At 28.1% G+C, this 22,885-nt stretch overlaps 1 protein-coding gene across 1 annotated transcript in view; it reads right to left on the reverse strand.

Moving 5' to 3' along the window:
* Positions 1 to 22,885, reverse strand: part of LOC111618238 (serine/threonine-protein phosphatase 6 regulatory ankyrin repeat subunit B-like) — a 120,987-nt gene that overhangs the window by 31,860 nt on the left and 66,242 nt on the right. Inside the window, exons 7-12 of the mRNA XM_023359722.1 lie at positions 16,482 to 16,682; positions 15,380 to 15,481; positions 12,864 to 13,109; positions 9,046 to 9,246; positions 7,950 to 8,051; positions 5,583 to 5,733 (exon numbers count right to left, since the gene is read on the reverse strand). Coding sequence (XP_023215490.1) covers positions 5,583 to 5,733; positions 7,950 to 8,051; positions 9,046 to 9,246; positions 12,864 to 13,109; positions 15,380 to 15,481; positions 16,482 to 16,682 — 1,003 coding nt within the window. The remainder of the gene's footprint in view (positions 1 to 5,582; positions 5,734 to 7,949; positions 8,052 to 9,045; positions 9,247 to 12,863; positions 13,110 to 15,379; positions 15,482 to 16,481; positions 16,683 to 22,885) is intronic.

Consider the following 22,885-nt stretch of genomic DNA (forward strand, 5'->3'; position numbering starts at 1 on the left):
AAAATGATATTACACTTCCTGAAACGAAAATAAAACAAATTAATTGAAACTGCAACTCATTGAAAGTGTTAAAAAAACGTTATTGTCAAGCACAAACAAAGTGCATTGGTTGTGTTTCACTGAAACAGAGAAAGATATGTTCAGCATACCTAGAAACTTCTGGATAACCACTACTATAAAAAATTATGCATACATAAACTCATGGAGTCAATGTCCAAATTTGTATCCTGGTAAATCTGCAGAAAGTCATCTTTTAAATGTTAAATATTTCTTCCTTCCTTATTACAAATAAAATTTCTGTAAAATTGCTCAAATTAATCACAGAAATTCCATTAGTTTATCATGTTGAAAATTTATTTTTAAGGCAAGAGAAAATAACATTCCAAATATAGTTAAAAAAGGAAAAGTAGGATAAACTGAATGTCTGAAAACAGAACTTGTTGAAGAAAACATAGAAATATCATAATTAAGAGTATTGTTTCTGGTTTTAACAAATATGACCATTTGACAAGAATGCATTCTCCAAAGATTTTAACATAGTGAGCATCACTAATAGAACAATCTGAGGAACCATCATATAGCTCTACATTATCTCAAGACACTAATACTCTCTTTGTCAATTGTTTCATCAGATCTGAAGGTATCCCCTAAAAGTGAGAAATATGATGAATGAAAGAAGAGTCAAAAACTCTCATCAATACTCTTAAAAAAAGACGACAGTGGACAGCATATGATTGCTAAAATAGTAAAATATGAGGCACAAAAAATGCTTGCAATATAATTGAATCACAAATGGAAAGTGAGTCACTTTTCCTTGATAACAACTAAAGAGAAGTCGTCACCAGTTGCTATCATAGAAGACTCAGGTGTTGGAATTGACAACTCAAATTTATCACCAAATAACTAATTAGATAAATGTAAAAGTTTACACAAAACAACTGTGTATTTACATGGGTTAGATAAAAGAAATAGATAATAATGACCTGCAAGTGCTTTTTTTAAAGAAAAAGAGAATAAAATTACTCATTGCAAATTACAAAGAAACAGAGAAAGAACATTGATATTGAAGGAACAAGAGAAATAAGAGATAATCATACAAAATATAATTTTTGTTAGTTATTCTTGTACCACTTATAAATTTATTTTTCCCAAACAAATGCAAAATATAACTTCTCAAGAAGTCTAAAAAATAATCAGCTTCTATAATTAAAATATTTTTGTAGGAATCTGTCCTTTTATATTTCTCTATGAAACCACAATATAATAAGCTGCATGTAAAACATTTGATCCTAGTGCAAAAAATACCAATCATACTAGTCATTTAAAAGTACTTCATGATGAGATACAACTGAACACGTAATTGAATTTACAAAATATCTTTTTACATTTTATAAAAATTTATTAAAAGTTACGATTTTTATTTATATGTAAGACATGAATGTTTTTGCTCTTTGCATTACTTCACAAGGGTCATGAGTTCATCAGTTCACTATTTAATTAATAAAGGCTAAAATTCAATTTGGTTTCAACCTGCACAAAACACTCAAATTAAATATTTTTTAACAGTTAATTCATTCATAAAACTGACCCCTTGTAGCCAGAGAGGGACAATCTGTAAATGAAATCAAAGCTTTGCTTCTGGTACAATAAGGGAAATATAGTTTGTCATATTTTTACTTAATAGTCATTTTATAATCACAAAAATTAAGTCAATTTATTATTTTATTCTTTTCATTGGGGCTTTATATATACGGTATGTTGTATGAATACACTTTATATTTGAAGGGCAGAGTGTAAAATGAAATTTTTTTAAACAGTTTAATTAGTAGTAACAAAACAAATTAAAACAGTTTGGAAGAATTCTTTCTGAATGTCAATAAAGGAAATTTGGATTACCATAGAAAAACGAAAACAATGTATTTAAATTTAATAAAAAACAAGGAAAGCATGATACTTTGAATTAATTAGAATTAATATCTTAATTGAATAACAGAAAAAATACTAAACACTTTTTGGATTGCAATTAATAGATTGTGTTCTCATACAAATGTTAAATTTTGAAATCTGTGCTAACTATTGAACATATAGAGGAGTTATTTCCAAGATTGTTATGATTCAATTTCAGGAGCTAAAATATAATCCAACCAAAATTTTTAAAACTTTCTTCTTATTTGTCCTTAAAAATTTGTTAGTAACAAAATATGATGAAATAATATATAATTGAATTCCAATTTTTCTGGAAAATACATGCAAGGCTAATGTATTTTTTTTTTATACACATTACTGTCAATTATGAAAAAAAATTTTTTTTTTGCAATTTTAGCTAATAGATTAAACTATTCCAAGAAGTTCATTGTTATAAACTCTAAATTTAAATATGTATTTACTAATAACAAAGCTATTGAATAAGCAGTTTAGTTTTATTATATTGTTTCTTAGATAAGTATAGTAGATAAGTTTAGATAATTATAAGAAGTATGTAATACTTCTTATAATTTAACATAGTTATAAGAAGTATTACATACTTCTTATAATTATGTTAAATTTATATATAATTACAATCAAATTTAGCATATAATTTAGTGTCAGTGTCAAAATTGGTAGGAAAAAAGCTGAAGTCTACTTTCTTTCTCTATTTACAAATTACAAAATATACATTGTTATAGTATAACCCAAACACAAACCCTATTACACCTACTTTTGGTAGGTGTAATAGGGTTTGTGTTAGTGCTATACTATAACAATGGTATATATTTATGGTTATCTTTTGATATAATTTATCTCTATATCTCTGATGTTAATTACAACAGATGCATTTCAAGAAATTAATACACAATGATATTTGTGCAAAAATGTTTGTCGAAGCATGAAATGGTGAAATGTAGACTTCAAAGCTGTCAAATTATGATGGATAGCAGTTTGAGCACCTTTGTTGATAAAATTGTATTGTATTAGTAAACATAATTGTATATAATCTCAAAATTTATAAGTATATGTAATCTCAATAAATGTTATCATTTACTGTCCATCTACTTTTAGTTCACCCTGTATATACCAAATTTAATCTTGCTAGAAGTATTTTCCAAGGTAACCCCCCTTTTCTTTTTCTTTTTTAAATTTTACTTAAAAGAAATAGTTAATTGTTGATAGGTTATCAACAATGTCCAGGATGATAAACATATAATTAAAATTCACAGGAATAAAAGAAACTTCATAATTCATACTTTTCACAAAAGAGTCAAACACTCTAATTTCAGTGTACAGAGAAGTAAGTTTTGCATGTAACACAAAAGTCATTCGACCATTTGCTTGAAAATTAACAAATACTGTATTAAGAGATTTTTTTCTGTCTCAATATGTAAAACTTGTTAAAAAATAAAAATTCTCTCTGACATTGATAAAATTTAAAAGTGTATCATTGATATTCTATTAAGCACTGCACATATAACCAATATCCAGCCAGAATACATTTGCTTTCTTCTAATTTCTTCTTGATGGATATTATTTATATGTGCAGTGTTTATTAATACATTTCCCATTTTGAGTAGTTGAATTCATATTCTATTCCTGTGAATTTTAATTATGTAAGGAGTTGAACAATTTTTTTTTTTATCAATCCTTCAAATAGTAAACAGATGGTTAATATAACTTTTTATGTAATTTTATATGTAATCAATTCATTTAAAAATTAATAAAATATTGACTTTTATAACAACTCCAAAAGATCTGATGTGAAGAAAAAACCAGCTAGTTCAATAGATTAACAAAACTGTCTATTTCAGTGTGAGCTTTCATACAAATGGTAACTTTAAATCATGTTTAAAATACAGCCAAATCTTGATATAGTCCACTCCTAAAAAGAATACCATCATTGTTAGTGAATTACTAAATATACAATTTTTCATTACAAATGACATTGAAACTCTCAAACTCAAACCAATTTTTAGATTTCATTATTATATATAATTCTTATTGTTTGAACTCCTTCAGTTTAGCACCACACAGGACTTAGTGTCAGATTTAGAGACAAAAAATAACTGTGTTAAATTGAGGTTTGATTCACGTATGACAAATGGAGCAATTAGATTACTGTAGGGCTCTACCATAAGTTACCAATACATTCCAAGACCCCTTATATAAATGAAAATTTGTGTAAATAGCAAACTCCATTAATTATTAAGTATTTCCTACACTAACGTATATCTATCAGGCATTTGTAAATAAGATAAATAAACATTATATTAACAATAAATAGAATAGATAACATAAATCATAAAGTTTGTTTCCAAAAATTTTTTAAAGCTGTTTTTTTCTTTTTTCACTAATTCTAAAATGTTAATTTTTTTCCTCTAAATTAGGTACTTTGTGACTTTGCTTTGGTTTAACAGAGCTAACAGAATCACTGCAAATATGGCTCCAAATGCAAAAAACAGAAACACTATCACACAGACAACAGATTATAAGAGAGAACTCTGGACAAAGACTGATGCAAGTGACAGTGGTTAGTGCAAAACAAGTGTCACAGCACCTCTTTCTGAGAACAAGAATGAGCATGACCAGGCAAGATGCTGCAAGATTTCATGTACCTTAAAAATGATGAATGCAATTAATGGAAAAAAACAAAATAAAATTTTTGTTTTGGATTACCAATAGCATAAACCCGAAACTGTATTAATGAAAGATTTTGTAATTTTTAATGAAATAAAACTAATATTTGAATTCATATATGTAACTATGTACTATGTAACTGTAATAAACTCAGCAGTGTACTAAGCAAGTTCAATTGGGCAGTGGAATATTTATATCAAATGTGATTTTTCTAAATCACCTAAAGGAATACTTCATAGACTATTCCATGTGGAAAAGAATATTATAGATTATGCTTTGTATGTTATACAACATTAAATAAATTTTTGTTTTCCCTTTTTATTTAAAAAAATTGAGATTTTAACTGGTGTTAGAGTTTTATTAATGACAATAATGATCAATTATTGTTAGAACTTTGTATATTCAAATAAATTTATATAATCAAAGTTTAGTTTTATTTATCTCATACATACATTTAGTATTTCAGAGTTCTGAGAAAGATTGGAAGTATAGTTACATATTATTAATTGAATTCTTAATCAATATTAAATTATTAAGGAGTTTTGGTTAAATCTGCTTTTCACTTTTGGTAATAACAGATGCTAGAAATTCCTTCTGTGGAATCTTACATAAAAATTTGTTATTCAATTACAGCTAAATAATGTAGGTCTTTATTAATTTCCAAAAAATTGTTTTTGGTTCACAGATTCAAATTTTTCTGCTTTTCATGTTTTGATTCGATGTAACAAATTATGACCAATGCAAGAGTCATATTGATTTAGCTGAAATATTTCATTTTTGACAAAATTCAACTGTTCAAACTGTACATTTTTTGTTTTGACAAATTGTAATTTTTGTATACAAAAAATAATACAAAACAGTGAACTAAATGCCTCCTGCAATAGGGTTAAACACCCTTTGTACCTTGGCCAATAAATAATAATAAATTAATATTTCAGATATAACTACAAATGTCATGAAATCAAAATATTTACGTTTTTCAATTTCCTCTGTAGGTGGTCTTTGCCAAATATTAATTGTGCTGGGCTCTTCGTTGCTATCAACTGTAATCTTATATCCCTCAAGAAGATTTCGAATTGTAACTTCTCCGGGATGTCTCATGTAAAATTCTGCAGTATGTCCTGCCTAAAAACAAAGTTATGTTAATTTTAGATAATTTTCAAAAACATTTCTCAATGACTTTTAATGTAATTTCATAAATAGAATCATTTATTATGAAAATGTTAAAAAAGTTAACCTCAACATTTACTAGTTTTCTTGTTCTGTAATTTTATGGAACAGTTCCAAAAATTAATCAAAATAACTTGAATATCAAAAAGCCAAAAATTTTTGCTCAATAAATGTTTTCAACGTCAGCATTTCCAGAATCAAAACAAAATTCTCAAACTGCTTGTTTTTTTTATTTAAATGTGTTTCCAAATTTTGTTCATTTCCATATGAAGACCTAAAATATTTTCAAAATAATTCATTAAATTTTAAATTTAGAGATAAAATTGTCCAAAATAACCAACTTTCATTATAATAATAGTAAATGTGCCATTTTCAAATGACTCATTATTAGAATTAGCATTTCATTAAAAAGTTCCATTTACCCCAACATTCTTTAATTCAATTTAATAAGTCATTTCTTAATATTTTTTCTGCCATCAGTCATGTGCCATACATCAGAATCAAAATAATTTCAAATTGTAGAGATGTAGAGAAATATGTTTTATAGTTTTGAATTTAACTAACACAAAATTTTATTGAAAATACATGAACTGCTAGTTTAATTTTAACAATTAAACAAAAAAGAAAAATGTGGGAAATTTCAACTTTAAAAGACTGATAATGAAACTATCATCCAAAAGTTCAAAATAATTGTCTGAATGGTAGTTTCTTCTGGGTTGTATATAGAAAATATCAAAAATATATAATAACTCTGCATCAAATGTGTCACAATATACTGTCTTTTTAACTTCAAGTACCATTACAGAAACTTTAATACTCCAAAATCAGACTTTTAAAGTAATGATTGGTTTAACACTTCATTAGCATTAATGAAGTTTTATGAAACATTTTCGATTGTTAAACTTTTTAATGCACTAGTTAAATTTTAACAAATGTTGATGAAATCTGCCAATATTTTCATTATGGTAATGACAAGAAAACTTTAGAAGAATGAATCTTAAAATCTTTAATTATTATAATATTTTGAATCTGAACAAACAGAGCAATGCAAAAATCCTGTTTCATTGGTATTAGCATAGAAAAACAAACAATTCCATAGTATTTTGGACTTCTTTAGAAAACAGTATTCACAAAAATACAAAACACACACATAATTCAATATATTCTCAAACACAAAAGCATTTGAAAATGTTTCATTCAATTGAACTTAAATATTAGTTTTCTAATACAGTATTTTGATCTGTTTATTTTTGTTTTTGATTCTACTAAAGCAGTTTTTCCTACAATGTTGATGAATATTCTGTTATTAGAAGTTTTCTTACAAACAAGGAAACAAAGTTTTCTTACAGAAATATAATGTCTCTATTCTATTTTTTTACAGTTATTAATGCTAAATTAATTTATTCATTGTAATTTCAATGAAAAAGTACCTTAATGGTAAAATGATGCAATAAAAACTCATTAAATTTGATGCACATACAAATTCCAATTTAATTTCTTCCATAAAATATATCAGTTATTTTCTTATTTGATGATTACTTTGTCAAAATAAGAAAAGTATATATCTTATGGAGAAAATTAAAATGAAATTTGTATGCTGTGGATTGTTTTTTATCTGAAACTTTTTCAAAATGTTTCATTAAATTTTATCTTGGCATCTCAATCCTGTGTTAATAACTGCCTTGAGGAATAAGTCACCTAACATAATTCAAAATCTACATTAATAAAATAGCAAAATAAAAATGTAAAATTAATTTCTCAGTTAAGTACAGCATATCATTCACTTATTATTCATTTAATTAAAAAAACATTGAATTAGAATTATTATTATATTTTTAAGAATCCATCTAATATTTTAGCTGTTTCTATTGTAAGAAGTAAGTTTTAACATTCATTTAAAATCTTAAATTAAAGTAAAAAAATAACTATTTCAAAGGTGTACTAATGTGTTTTCAAGATTATAAATTCTTAACTGCCCAGGAATTTTTCATGGTCAGTCTGTCCCTGATGTGTCAAACCTTCTTAGTGCCCTCTTAAATAAAGATTTTAAGTTTAAACTTTGAAATAAGCAATGAATTCTCTTATGTCTTATTCAAAAGATAATTATTGATAATTAAGAAAATAATTAAACTAAATTAGTTAATATATTTGTAAGTTAATAAAAAAGTTACCTTATCAGTAACTTCTTCATCAGCTCCTGAATTTTTTAATATTTTATAATAATGACCACCATCTCTCATAATAGCAGCATAATGTAAAGGTGTTCTTCCTTCCTAAAATATATAAATAATAATTATCATATCACATTAGTAAAATTTATATATATACTATATATAAAATTTTCTATAACAAAAAAAATAATATATTAGCTAAGATAAAAACTGAACTTTAAAAGAAAAAGTTGTATGTTATAGTTCATCCCATAAATTAGTTTTGGAAAGAACTAAAACTGATAAATGATAAAAGATCCAGTTCTTTTATCATTTAAAAATACATAAAACAAGCATGGGATATTCTTCACCAATATTATAACTGAATTCTGTACATTTCTCAAAAGGAATCGTAAATAAAAAATATGTTAATGGAAAATTACTAAACCTAACCACAAACATTTTAATTATGCAATGATCTATAAATGCTCCTTTGTTCTTTGTTGTATTTTGGGGAAATTTTTTTCAATCACAAGGAAACCATATGAATGAGAGAGAGAGAGAGTAACTTCCAATCTATAAAGAGAAAATCCTACTTGTGTTATATTAACAGTTTCTGCAATGGAATTTATTGTATACGACTAAACACTGCTCAAGGAAGTTTGATTTAGTATTTGATTAATTTCAAATTTGAGTAATTAGAGTTATACTGTATTTTCATTTATGTTATCAGTGTTATCCAAAGAGAGAGAGAGTAACCTTACCCCAGAGATTAACCTGGACAAATTAAAAGAAATATTCAAAATATTATTCAAAATATTGAGAGAAACTTTAAACTGACTTTATCTATAGCAGATGCATGTCAACTTTCACACCTGAGAGAGTTTACTCTTACAAGTTCTCGGTGTCAAAATTGATACTTTCCTGAGAGCTTTTAATCTCCAGTCTGTATTTTGCTGTTTTAATATACTACCAAAGTATACTACTTATATATTTATAAATAATACTGACAAAAGAGTGCCAACATTTTAATTAATTATACTGTATAATTAACTAAAAACACTTGTAATTTTTATCTGTTCTTGAAACTTTTAAGTAACTTAATGTTAAAACTTACATTATCTGGTCCATCTAATGTTTCGGGAAAATGATTTATAATATATCTAAGGATATCAGTATGACCATGAAGAACAGCAAGATGCAAAGGACTTGCTCCTAAATGGTCTCTACTTAATGCAAATCTTTTTCTCGTTAAAACAGATTTCACTTCTCCCAAGTTTCCTCTAACTACTGCCTCATGAACAGATCTAATCCGAGCCTGAAAAAAATGTGAATTTTATTACAAATTAAATAAAATTTATTTTCCAAATAAAAATTATTATTAAGCAAGTAATGTTAAAAATAACATCTAAATTTCAGTACCCATAATATTTTAAAATAAAAATAGTTGCAATGGCAATGAATTTAGAAGTTTTGTGAATGAATGAATTCATTTATACAGTAGAGCGTCGTTTATCCTAATCAATTGGGACTGGGGTTGTTCGGATAACTTATTTTTCGGATAACCAATTATGTACGAAAAAATATATTAATTTATCCCATGTTGAAATTTTTTTCCGTTGCGTGTCGCTTCGCGTTGAATTTTCGTCGATGTTAAGCCTAACGAANTTGAATTCCAATTTTTCTGGAAAATACATGCAAGGCTAATGTATTTTTTTTTTATACACATTACTGTCAATTATGAAAAAAAATTTTTTTTTTGCAATTTTAGCTAATAGATTAAACTATTCCAAGAAGTTCATTGTTATAAACTCTAAATTTAAATATGTATTTACTAATAACAAAGCTATTGAATAAGCAGTTTAGTTTTATTATATTGTTTCTTAGATAAGTATAGTAGATAAGTTTAGATAATTATAAGAAGTATGTAATACTTCTTATAATTTAACATAGTTATAAGAAGTATTACATACTTCTTATAATTATGTTAAATTTATATATAATTACAATCAAATTTAGCATATAATTTAGTGTCAGTGTCAAAATTGGTAGGAAAAAAGCTGAAGTCTACTTTCTTTCTCTATTTACAAATTACAAAATATACATTGTTATAGTATAACCCAAACACAAACCCTATTACACCTACTTTTGGTAGGTGTAATAGGGTTTGTGTTAGTGCTATACTATAACAATGGTATATATTTATGGTTATCTTTTGATATAATTTATCTCTATATCTCTGATGTTAATTACAACAGATGCATTTCAAGAAATTAATACACAATGATATTTGTGCAAAAATGTTTGTCGAAGCATGAAATGGTGAAATGTAGACTTCAAAGCTGTCAAATTATGATGGATAGCAGTTTGAGCACCTTTGTTGATAAAATTGTATTGTATTAGTAAACATAATTGTATATAATCTCAAAATTTATATGTATATGTAATCTCAATAAATGTTATCATTTACTGTCCATCTACTTTTAGTTCACCCTGTATATACCAAATTTAATCTTGCTAGAAGTATTTTCCAAGGTAACCCCCCTTTTCTTTTTCTTTTTTAAATTTTACTTAAAAGAAATAGTTAATTGTTGATAGGTTATCAACAATGTCCAGGATGATAAACATATAATTAAAATTCACAGGAATAAAAGAAACTTCATAATTCATACTTTTCACAAAAGAGTCAAACACTCTAATTTCAGTGTACAGAGAAGTAAGTTTTGCATGTAACACAAAAGTCATTCGACCATTTGCTTGAAAATTAACAAATACTGTATTAAGAGATTTTTTTCTGTCTCAATATGTAAAACTTGTTAAAAAATAAAAATTCTCTCTGACATTGATAAAATTTAAAAGTGTATCATTGATATTCTATTAAGCACTGCACATATAACCAATATCCAGCCAGAATACATTTGCTTTCTTCTAATTTCTTCTTGATGGATATTATTTATATGTGCAGTGTTTATTAATACATTTCCCATTTTGAGTAGTTGAATTCATATTCTATTCCTGTGAATTTTAATTATGTAAGGAGTTGAACAATTTTTTTTTTTATCAATCCTTCAAATAGTAAACAGATGGTTAATATAACTTTTTATGTAATTTTATATGTAATCAATTCATTTAAAAATTAATAAAATATTGACTTTTATAACAACTCCAAAAGATCTGATGTGAAGAAAAAACCAGCTAGTTCAATAGATTAACAAAACTGTCTATTTCAGTGTGAGCTTTCATACAAATGGTAACTTTAAATCATGTTTAAAATACAGCCAAATCTTGATATAGTCCACTCCTAAAAAGAATACCATCATTGTTAGTGAATTACTAAATATACAATTTTTCATTACAAATGACATTGAAACTCTCAAACTCAAACCAATTTTTAGATTTCATTATTATATATAATTCTTATTGTTTGAACTCCTTCAGTTTAGCACCACACAGGACTTAGTGTCAGATTTAGAGACAAAAAATAACTGTGTTAAATTGAGGTTTGATTCACGTATGACAAATGGAGCAATTAGATTACTGTAGGGCTCTACCATAAGTTACCAATACATTCCAAGACCCCTTATATAAATGAAAATTTGTGTAAATAGCAAACTCCATTAATTATTAAGTATTTCCTACACTAACGTATATCTATCAGGCATTTGTAAATAAGATAAATAAACATTATATTAACAATAAATAGAATAGATAACATAAATCATAAAGTTTGTTTCCAAAAATTTTTTAAAGCTGTTTTTTTCTTTTTTCACTAATTCTAAAATGTTAATTTTTTTCCTCTAAATTAGGTACTTTGTGACTTTGCTTTGGTTTAACAGAGCTAACAGAATCACTGCAAATATGGCTCCAAATGCAAAAAACAGAAACACTATCACACAGACAACAGATTATAAGAGAGAACTCTGGACAAAGACTGATGCAAGTGACAGTGGTTAGTGCAAAACAAGTGTCACAGCACCTCTTTCTGAGAACAAGAATGAGCATGACCAGGCAAGATGCTGCAAGATTTCATGTACCTTAAAAATGATGAATGCAATTAATGGAAAAAAACAAAATAAAATTTTTGTTTTGGATTACCAATAGCATAAACCCGAAACTGTATTAATGAAAGATTTTGTAATTTTTAATGAAATAAAACTAATATTTGAATTCATATATGTAACTATGTACTATGTAACTGTAATAAACTCAGCAGTGTACTAAGCAAGTTCAATTGGGCAGTGGAATATTTATATCAAATGTGATTTTTCTAAATCACCTAAAGGAATACTTCATAGACTATTCCATGTGGAAAAGAATATTATAGATTATGCTTTGTATGTTATACAACATTAAATAAATTTTTGTTTTCCCTTTTTATTTAAAAAAATTGAGATTTTAACTGGTGTTAGAGTTTTATTAATGACAATAATGATCAATTATTGTTAGAACTTTGTATATTCAAATAAATTTATATAATCAAAGTTTAGTTTTATTTATCTCATACATACATTTAGTATTTCAGAGTTCTGAGAAAGATTGGAAGTATAGTTACATATTATTAATTGAATTCTTAATCAATATTAAATTATTAAGGAGTTTTGGTTAAATCTGCTTTTCACTTTTGGTAATAACAGATGCTAGAAATTCCTTCTGTGGAATCTTACATAAAAATTTGTTATTCAATTACAGCTAAATAATGTAGGTCTTTATTAATTTCCAAAAAATTGTTTTTGGTTCACAGATTCAAATTTTTCTGCTTTTCATGTTTTGATTCGATGTAACAAATTATGACCAATGCAAGAGTCATATTGATTTAGCTGAAATATTTCATTTTTGACAAAATTCAACTGTTCAAACTGTACATTTTTTGTTTTGACAAATTGTAATTTTTGTATACAAAAAATAATACAAAACAGTGAACTAAATGCCTCCTGCAATAGGGTTAAACACCCTTTGTACCTTGACCAATAAATAATAATAAATTAATATTTCAGATATAACTACAAATGTCATGAAATCAAAATATTTACGTTTTTCAATTTCCTCTGTAGGTGGTCTTTGCCAAATATTAATTGTGCTGGGCTCTTCGTTGCTATCAACTGTAATCTTATATCCCTCAAGAAGATTTCGAATTGTAACTTCTCCGGGATGTCTCATGTAAAATTCTGCAGTATGTCCTGCCTAAAAACAAAGTTATGTTAATTTTAGATAATTTTCAAAAACATTTCTCAATGACTTTTAATGTAATTTCATAAATAGAATCATTTATTATGAAAATGTTAAAAAAGTTAACCTCAACATTTACTAGTTTTCTTGTTCTGTAATTTTATGGAACAGTTCCAAAAATTAATCAAAATAACTTGAATATCAAAAAGCCAAAAATTTTTGCTCAATAAATGTTTTCAACGTCAGCATTTCCAGAATCAAAACAAAATTCTCAAACTGCTTGTTTTTTTTATTTAAATGTGTTTCCAAATTTTGTTCATTTCCATATGAAGACCTAAAATATTTTCAAAATAATTCATTAAATTTTAAATTTAGAGATAAAATTGTCCAAAATAACCAACTTTCATTATAATAATAGTAAATGTGCCATTTTCAAATGACTCATTATTAGAATTAGCATTTCATTAAAAAGTTCCATTTACCCCAACATTCTTTAATTCAATTTAATAAGTCATTTCTTAATATTTTTTCTGCCATCAGTCATGTGCCATACATCAGAATCAAAATAATTTCAAATTGTAGAGATGTAGAGAAATATGTTTTATAGTTTTGAATTTAACTAACACAAAATTTTATTGAAAATACATGAACTGCTAGTTTAATTTTAACAATTAAACAAAAAAGAAAAATGTGGGAAATTTCAACTTTAAAAGACTGATAATGAAACTATCATCCAAAAGTTCAAAATAATTGTCTGAATGGTAGTTTCTTCTGGGTTGTATATAGAAAATATCAAAAATATATAATAACTCTGCATCAAATGTGTCACAATATACTGTCTTTTTAACTTCAAGTACCATTACAGAAACTTTAATACTCCAAAATCAGACTTTTAAAGTAATGATTGGTTTAACACTTCATTAGCATTAATGAAGTTTTATGAAACATTTTCGATTGTTAAACTTTTTAATGCACTAGTTAAATTTTAACAAATGTTGATGAAATCTGCCAATATTTTCATTATGGTAATGACAAGAAAACTTTAGAAGAATGAATCTTAAAATCTTTAATTATTATATAATATCTCCCATTGAATAAAAAAAAAATGATCAACGAGTCTTTAATTATTATAATATTTTGAATCTGAACAAACAGAGCAATGCAAAAATCCTGTTTCATTGGTATTAGCATAGAAAAACAAACAATTCCATAGTATTTTGGACTTCTTTAGAAAACAGTATTCACAAAAATACAAAACACACACATAATTCAATATATTCTCAAACACAAAAGCATTTGAAAATGTTTCATTCAATTGAACTTAAATATTAGTTTTCTAATACAGTATTTTGATCTGTTTATTTTTGTTTTTGATTCTACTAAAGCAGTTTTTCCTACAATGTTGATGAATATTCTGTTATTAGAAGTTTTCTTACAAACAAGGAAACAAAGTTTTCTTACAGAAATATAATGTCTCTATTCTATTTTTTTACAGTTATTAATGCTAAATTAATTTATTCATTGTAATTTCAATGAAAAAGTACCTTAATGGTAAAATGATGCAATAAAAACTCATTAAATTTGATGCACATACAAATTCCAATTTAATTTCTTCCATAAAATATATCAGTTATTTTCTTATTTGATGATTACTTTGTCAAAATAAGAAAAGTATATATCTTATGGAGAAAATTAAAATGAAATTTGTATGCTGTGGATTGTTTTTTATCTGAAACTTTTTCAAAATGTTTCATTAAATTTTATCTTGGCATCTCAATCCTGTGTTAATAACTGCCTTGAGGAATAAGTCACCTAACATAATTCAAAATCTACATTAATAAAATAGCAAAATAAAAATGTAAAATTAATTTCTCAGTTAAGTACAGCATATCATTCACTTATTATTCATTTAATTAAAAAAACATTGAATTAGAATTATTATTATATTTTTAAGAATCCATCTAATATTTTAGCTGTTTCTATTGTAAGAAGTAAGTTTTAACATTCATTTAAAATCTTAAATTAAAGTAAAAAAATAACTATTTCAAAGGTGTACTAATGTGTTTTCAAGATTATAAATTCTTAACTGCCCAGGAATTTTTCATGGTCAGTCTGTCCCTGATGTGTCAAACCTTCTTAGTGCCCTCTTAAATAAAGATTTTAAGTTTAAACTTTGAAATAAGCAATGAATTCTCTTATGTCTTATTCAAAAGATAATTATTGATAATTAAGAAAATAATTAAACTAAATTAGTTAATATATTTGTAAGTTAATAAAAAAGTTACCTTATCAGTAACTTCTTCATCAGCTCCTGAATTTTTTAATATTTTATAATAATGACCACCATCTCTCATAATAGCAGCATAATGTAAAGGTGTTCTTCCTTCCTAAAATATATAAATAATAATTATCATATCACATTAGTAAAATTTATATATATACTATATATAAAATTTTCTATAACAAAAAAAATAATATATTAGCTAAGATAAAAACTGAACTTTAAAAGAAAAAGTTGTATGTTATAGTTCATCCCATAAATTAGTTTTGGAAAGAACTAAAACTGATAAATGATAAAAGATCCAGTTCTTTTATCATTTAAAAATACATAAAACAAGCATGGGATATTCTTCACCAATATTATAACTGAATTCTGTACATTTCTCAAAAGGAATCGTAAATAAAAAATATGTTAATGGAAAATTACTAAACCTAACCACAAACATTTTAATTATGCAATGATCTATAAATGCTCCTTTGTTCTTTGTTGTATTTTGGGGAAATTTTTTTCAATCACAAGGAAACCATATGAATGAGAGAGAGAGAGAGAGAGAGTAACTTCCAATCTATAAAGAGAAAATCCTACTTGTGTTATATTAACAGTTTCTGCAATGGAATTTATTGTATACGACTAAACACTGCTCAAGGAAGTTTGATTTAGTATTTGATTAATTTCAAATTTGAGTAATTAGAGTTATACTGTATTTTCATTTATGTTATCAGTGTTATCCAAAGAGAGAGAGAGTAACCTTACCCCAGAGATTAACCTGGACAAATTAAAAGAAATATTCAAAATATTATTCAAAATATTGAGAGAAACTTTAAACTGACTTTATCTATAGCAGATGCATGTCAACTTTCACACCTGAGAGAGTTTACTCTTACAAGTTCTCGGTGTCAAAATTGATACTTTCCTGAGAGCTTTTAATCTCCAGTCTGTATTTTGCTGTTTTAATATACTACCAAAGTATACTACTTATATATTTATAAATAATACTGACAAAAGAGTGCCAACATTTTAATTAATTATACTGTATAATTAACTAAAAACACTTGTAATTTTTATCTGTTCTTGAAACTTTTAAGTAACTTAATGTTAAAACTTACATTATCTGGTCCATCTAATGTTTCGGGAAAATGATTTATAATATATCTAAGGATATCAGTATGACCATGAAGAACAGCAAGATGCAAAGGACTTGCTCCTAAATGGTCTCTACTTAATGCAAATCTTTTTCTCGTTAAAACAGATTTCACTTCTCCCAAGTTTCCTCTAACTACTGCCTCATGAACAGATCTAATCCGAGCCTGAAAAAAATGTGAATTTTATTACAAATTAAATAAAATTTATTTTCCAAATAAAAATTATTATTAAGCAAGTAATGTTAAAAATAACATCTAAATTTCAGTACCCATAATATTTTAAAATAAAAATAGTTGCAATGGCAATGAATTTAGAAGTTTTGTGAATGAATGAATTCATTTATACAGTAGAGCGTCGTTTATCCTAATCAATTGGGACTGGGGTTGTTCGGATAACTTATTTTTCGGATAACCAATTATGTACGAAAAAATATATTAATTTATCCCATGTTGAAATTTTTTTCCGTTGCGTGTCGCTTCGCGTTGAATTTTCGTCGATGTTAAGCCTAACAAAGACTATTGTATCATTAAAAATTATTTTTTTATTTTGTACGAACAAAATAAATATATTGAAAAATATAAAAACAATAAAAAATTATACTTCAGAAGTTAATTTAGTATCAAAAACGTAAAATATTTGAGTAGCCCAAGACATAGCTAAAGATTAAAGTGCCACAGCACTGGCGAAAATTTAAATTTGTCGATTGGAATTCTTTCGGATAACCGACCTTCAGATAAACGACGCTCTACTGTATATGTATTAATTTTTTTCATTAACAACAAAAATGGTTGAATTAATGTAAAGTTTTAATTTTAGTTAAAAATATATTTATTTATATGCCAGAATTTTTTATTACATATAAATAATTCAACTGAAATATTTTTCAATACCATTTATTTAATTAATCACAACTTATAAATTCAATTACTCAAAACTGGGAATATATTAATAAACACTGCTCATATAACCAATATCCAGCAAGAATAAATTACATGAAAGCAAACATTTTCAATATTTTTTAATGGGCATAATTGAGTGTCAGATGAATGGATGACGGCTTGATGAATTAAGGCATTGAAGCTGGTCATTTTGAAGAAAAACAGAATCATGAGAAGGGACAGTTGAAAATCAGCTGGAGTTTATGTGTCGTGTAGACTTTAGTTGAGGTGCATCCATTGGATAAGATAAGCTGGAGGTCAAAGAGGTAAACTTCTTGCTCGTTCTCTTGAGTACAGAGACTGTAAGAGTTTATGTTGATTTTATGCTAAAATCTTGAATATAGGATTTTTACTTCCACAAGCTAAGAATGTCATCAATGTAACATGCACATAGGATAGGAATGTAATCTGGCACATAACAATGTAACAAATATCATGATTTCAGGTTATCACTTGTCTTTTTCAATCATCCTTTCAGTTTATCATCCACTCATCTTTTTCAATCATCTTCTTTATAAAATACGGCCACTTAAAAGTAGTTATATTTAAATAAATAACATTAAAACCTATAATCCAGCTGTTTTTATAAAAAGTGCAAGCTTCTTTATTTTATTAAAGTATATTCATTTCATTTCTTTAAATATTGTTATTTGAAGTCTAAAACTTTTCATTCAAATATTATTAAAGGTAAATATGCTTACTATATGGCATGAGGACTCAAAAAGGTTCACCATTCCTGATATAGTAGAATGTGGTGGTTGAAGATAAGGACAGAGACCTCAAGTTGCTGAATAACCAGTTCACAAAGGGTGACTAAGAGAAAGCTATCCGTAGGCATACCTCTACCTTGCAGAAAAGTTCTATCCTTGAAAGCAAAAAAAATAAGTGTGGATAAGAGATCAGCAAGTTCTAGGATGTTAAGGTGGTTTAGACAAGACCTGAACATTATTAAGAAGGAAGTTACACAGAGAACAAAAGCAAGGTTCTATATGGATGGAAGGATAAAGAGAACGGAAGTCACAAACCATAAAGTATACTGGACTTGAAGTGTTTGATTAACTCGGTGATGATGTAAAGGTAGGTAGACAGGTTGCCTAAGATGTAATTGTTGACTATCCTTTTGAAGCATATAGTAGATGACAAAGATTTATCTACAATTGGTTGGAGTTGTGTGTCAGGCTTATGCATCTTCATGAATGCAAAAAAACAAGGTGTGGCAAGGGCAGTGATTGTAGTGTTATACAATGAAATTATTTTGTAAAATTTTGCCAGTGGAATGTTCAAAAATTGAAGTATCCTAGACTGGAGCTTATGGAGGAAGCTGTCAGGGGCTAAGGAACATTATGGATGTCATTATAAGGGGTGTTCAATAAATAACCAGCTGATGAGTGCAGCTCTAAGCAGAAAATTTGCATGCGAATGTGCAGTGCACCAAAGTGACAACTCCCATATAAGGCGAACATCTGTAGCGTCAGTCATTTATTTGAGTGATTTTGTTGGACAATGGAAGCCTCCAAAGTTGAACAATGTGGAATAATCAGGTTCCTTGTTGTGGAAGGTTGTGGACCCACTGCAATTCATCGGCAAATGCATCAGGTATATCCTAGGTATAGACCAAAGGTATGAAGGTGTAGGCCAAAAAATTTCAGGAAAGACATTCACGCGTGAAGGATGACCAATGACCGGGATGTCTGCAGCATGCAGCCACACTGCAGAAGGTGCAAATGGTGGAAGACTTGGTGCTAGCAAACAGACAGTTCATGACATTGCAGCTGCAGTAGACCTGAGTGTCTGTACTTTGCATAGTATTGTGCACAAAACGTTGCTTTTCAGGAAGGTGTGTGCACAGTGGGTGCCACATTCACTCACTGAAGAACAGACCAGTAACCAAATGAGCTTGTCATTAGAGCATCTGACATGTTTTGCTTTGCATGGTAGTGGTTTTCTTTATTGCATTGTGATGAGAGATGAGACCAGATCATAATGGTGTTTCCATTATGATTTGGAATCAAAGCATGCCAGCATGCAGTGGAAACATCCACATTCACCTCCATCCAAAAAGAGCAAGAGTGTGCGACCATCTGCAGGGAAGGTGATGCTCATCCTGTTTTTTGACCATCAGGGGCCTCTGCTTGTTCAGTTTATGCAGCATGGCAGCACCATCAATGTAACATCCTACTGCAATATCTTGCACACAAATTCTATTTCTATTACAAGTTCTTGAGTTTTCTTCAATACCTGCGCATTGAGGAAAACTCAAGAATGGAGTCATCTTGCTGCATGACAATGCACATCCTCACACAACCACATGACAAAGGACCTACTACAGCAGTTTCATTGGAAGGTACTCAAGCACTCTCCCTATAGTCCTGACCTATCACCCTGCAACTTCCATGTTTTTGGGGAACTCAAAAAGACACTTAAAGGCAGACGATTTTCCTCAGACACTGAAGTCCAAGATGCTGTCTGACATTGGCTCCACCAGTGTCCTGCTACCTTCTTCAAACAGGGCATAACTAGGCTGGTGTCACAATGGAATAAGTGCCTTAACAATCAGGGCAATTATTGTTGAAATAAATTGTTTCTATCTCATGCTGTTGCATTTGGTTGGTTGTTTATTGAACACCCCTTATATATATTTCTGAATGCCATTATGATAAGTAGACCTATACATAAGGATGATGTCCCTAGATTTATCAGCTCTGAGGGTTCAAATGTAGCTGTTTGTTTCAACAGCTACATTCAAACTGCAAGGATCAGTTGACCTGATGATGCCCATTAAACACAGTTGAAAATGTTTGCTTTCATGTAATTTCTTCTTGCTGGATATTGTGAGAGTAGCCAAGGGTATAAGGAAATTACTTATATCACTTACTGGCGCACGATCGTGTGATCGGCTCTCTAAACTTTTTATAGGAAGGCACTGTATCAAAATTGATCTGAACGGCGAAGTTCAGATACTCGTCAGGATTCCGTGACACCAGTTAATCAACTTTTTATACGCGGATTAACACGCGTATGCGATCTGACTCGGACACCCAATTAAGAGACATTCTTATAAAATAAAACATAAGTATAATTTAATAAAACTAAACAAACGAATACAAAAATGCGATTACAACCATTTAAGCGACAAACTAGAGGCTACGACTAAATCTATGCTAATGCGCGTTCGAGAGAGAGAGCTCACAAAATGATTCTAAACATACGACCTGTTAGTTGTCGTCTTCGTTTCTGTAGATATAGGACACCTTGTAGATAGGGTTCATCTTCCTTTCGTATGGGAGATTAATTCGTGCACAAAATATAAAGATATCACTTCTTCTAAGTGTAGACTCGGGACTTAGTCTATCGGACTCCGTTATGGGCGTTGGCCATCAGGAGGAAACGTATGTGGAGTCTGGACACTTTCAAATCGGTCGGAGGACTCCCCGAATTATGACTAATTTCTCCTTTTATTTCCAAACTTCGTCCAATCATCGTATAGTAACTCTTTCGTGAGAACGGATGAGAGGGGGATGAATGAGGGGTAACCATTTCCCATCTGAGCGAGATTTTTAACCAGATATGGGAAAAACAGCGGATGTTCTCCTCGATGAAAGGAAATAACATTTGTCATCTAGTTTTTCCCACGTCTAAAACAATATTTTTCTCACCAAAACGAAGTATTATTTGGTGACATTATTTAAGCATATTTAATAAAAATTATTAAATGAGGCCTAGGGCCTTCCGGATCTCACATAAATCCCTTATCTTCAAAAATCACACTACAATTAAAGAAGGCGTGATTTTTCACTGCAATACATAAATTCGAATTTCACTCTCTCTCTCTAAAAATTGCGTTACACATAATACTGAAATCATAAAAGTATACAATATTGCAAATTAAATTCAAAATTGAAATACATGGAAATAATATAATAAACAATTCATCAGATTAATAGTATTACTAAAATAAACATAATGAACACAGGTGTCTTCGTCTTGAATTGACGGTAAAAGTGGACATAGTTCGTCACTTGTTTCGAATGCACCTCTCTGTTGCTGAGAGTCTCTATGGCAGCACACTCTGTTGGCTGACTTCTTATAGTTTCACAAATTCAAGTATATTAGAAGATCATGTGATGTCTTCTTGTTTCAAAAAGCACCTGCTAACAGTTCAAAGTTCACTGTGCAGTTCAAAATGATATAATGTGTCTTCTTCCTGTATGTTGACACACTTCCTTTTCTGCTAAAATTTCATTTAACATAACCACAAAAGTTCAGGTGGTTGAGTTCATTAAAGGTTGTATGACTCCAGGGTCATTTAAATCCATCTTGGGCAAAGTTCTTTTTCACCAAAGTATTGTTCATTTTAAAGGTAATATGTTTAACAAATACATATCTCTAATAAAGTCTCTCTCTCTCTTAATACTACTCTAAGTCTTATATCTAGACTATTCTATATAATATTATGTCTATTCCAATCAATCACTTTAGTTTATCAATTTGAGTGGGGTGTACATTCCTTTAAATAAGCTTTTTGTTATTATTAGGAAAGGTACTTACAAACTAAAGATATATGTAACTAAAATCGATCATTATATAATCAAAAATTTTCAATCTAATGAATGAAATTATCATCTCAAAAAGCAATTTTAAATTAAAGTCTATATGGTCGAACTAAAGTCGATATGTTCGAACAAAATGCTTCCTTGTCTGTATTGAGCTTGAAGTTTGTTCAGTTGAGCTTCCAATTGGTTCGACTATTTCCGTTTCTTCTTCTTCTGCATTATTTCTTTGAGGAATTTCTTGAAGGGGAATGTCCTGTTGTGACAGTTCCTTGATCCTCTTCTCAAATCTTCGTTTCCAACACATATGCTTGACTATATAATATGTGCAGATAAGTAGAATTAATATTCCTATACTTCCAAGGATAATCCATATGTATGTGATTGGAATGGTTGGAGTGTATGAAATTGAAAGATCTTCATTTTCTTTCAATAATCTATCCAAATCTTTCTTCATTTGTTCATATGATTTTTCTGCTACCTTAATATCACCGTCTTCTTGCTTCTTAGAATTCTCTTTATTCCTCTCAGGATTTTCTATAGTATTTATACTCTCTTGTAATTTCTCTAATTCCATCTTGGAAAAATATTGTTTCAATTGGAGGTATAATAAACTTTGGACTGGTTCCTATGCGAACAGTTGATCTCATGTGAAAATGTGAAGTGAGGATAATTCCAGGTAAGTATCCTATACATGTATTTGGCAATTTTATGATTCCAACATTATTCAATTTACTTATATTAGAAGGTAATGCATGCAAATTATTTTGTTTAGCGGAACATTTCACTACTAATACCAATGTAGAGGGTGTAGAAAATACCCATGTTCCTTGCTTGTCTATTCTTCTAAAAATTGGATAAAATTCCTTTATAAATTCT

Source organism: Centruroides sculpturatus, unplaced genomic scaffold, assembly GCF_000671375.1.
Source record: "Centruroides sculpturatus isolate CEXI.00-Female unplaced genomic scaffold, Cexi_2.0 scaffold205, whole genome shotgun sequence".
Classification (NCBI taxonomy): Eukaryota; Metazoa; Arthropoda; class Arachnida; order Scorpiones; family Buthidae; genus Centruroides; species Centruroides sculpturatus.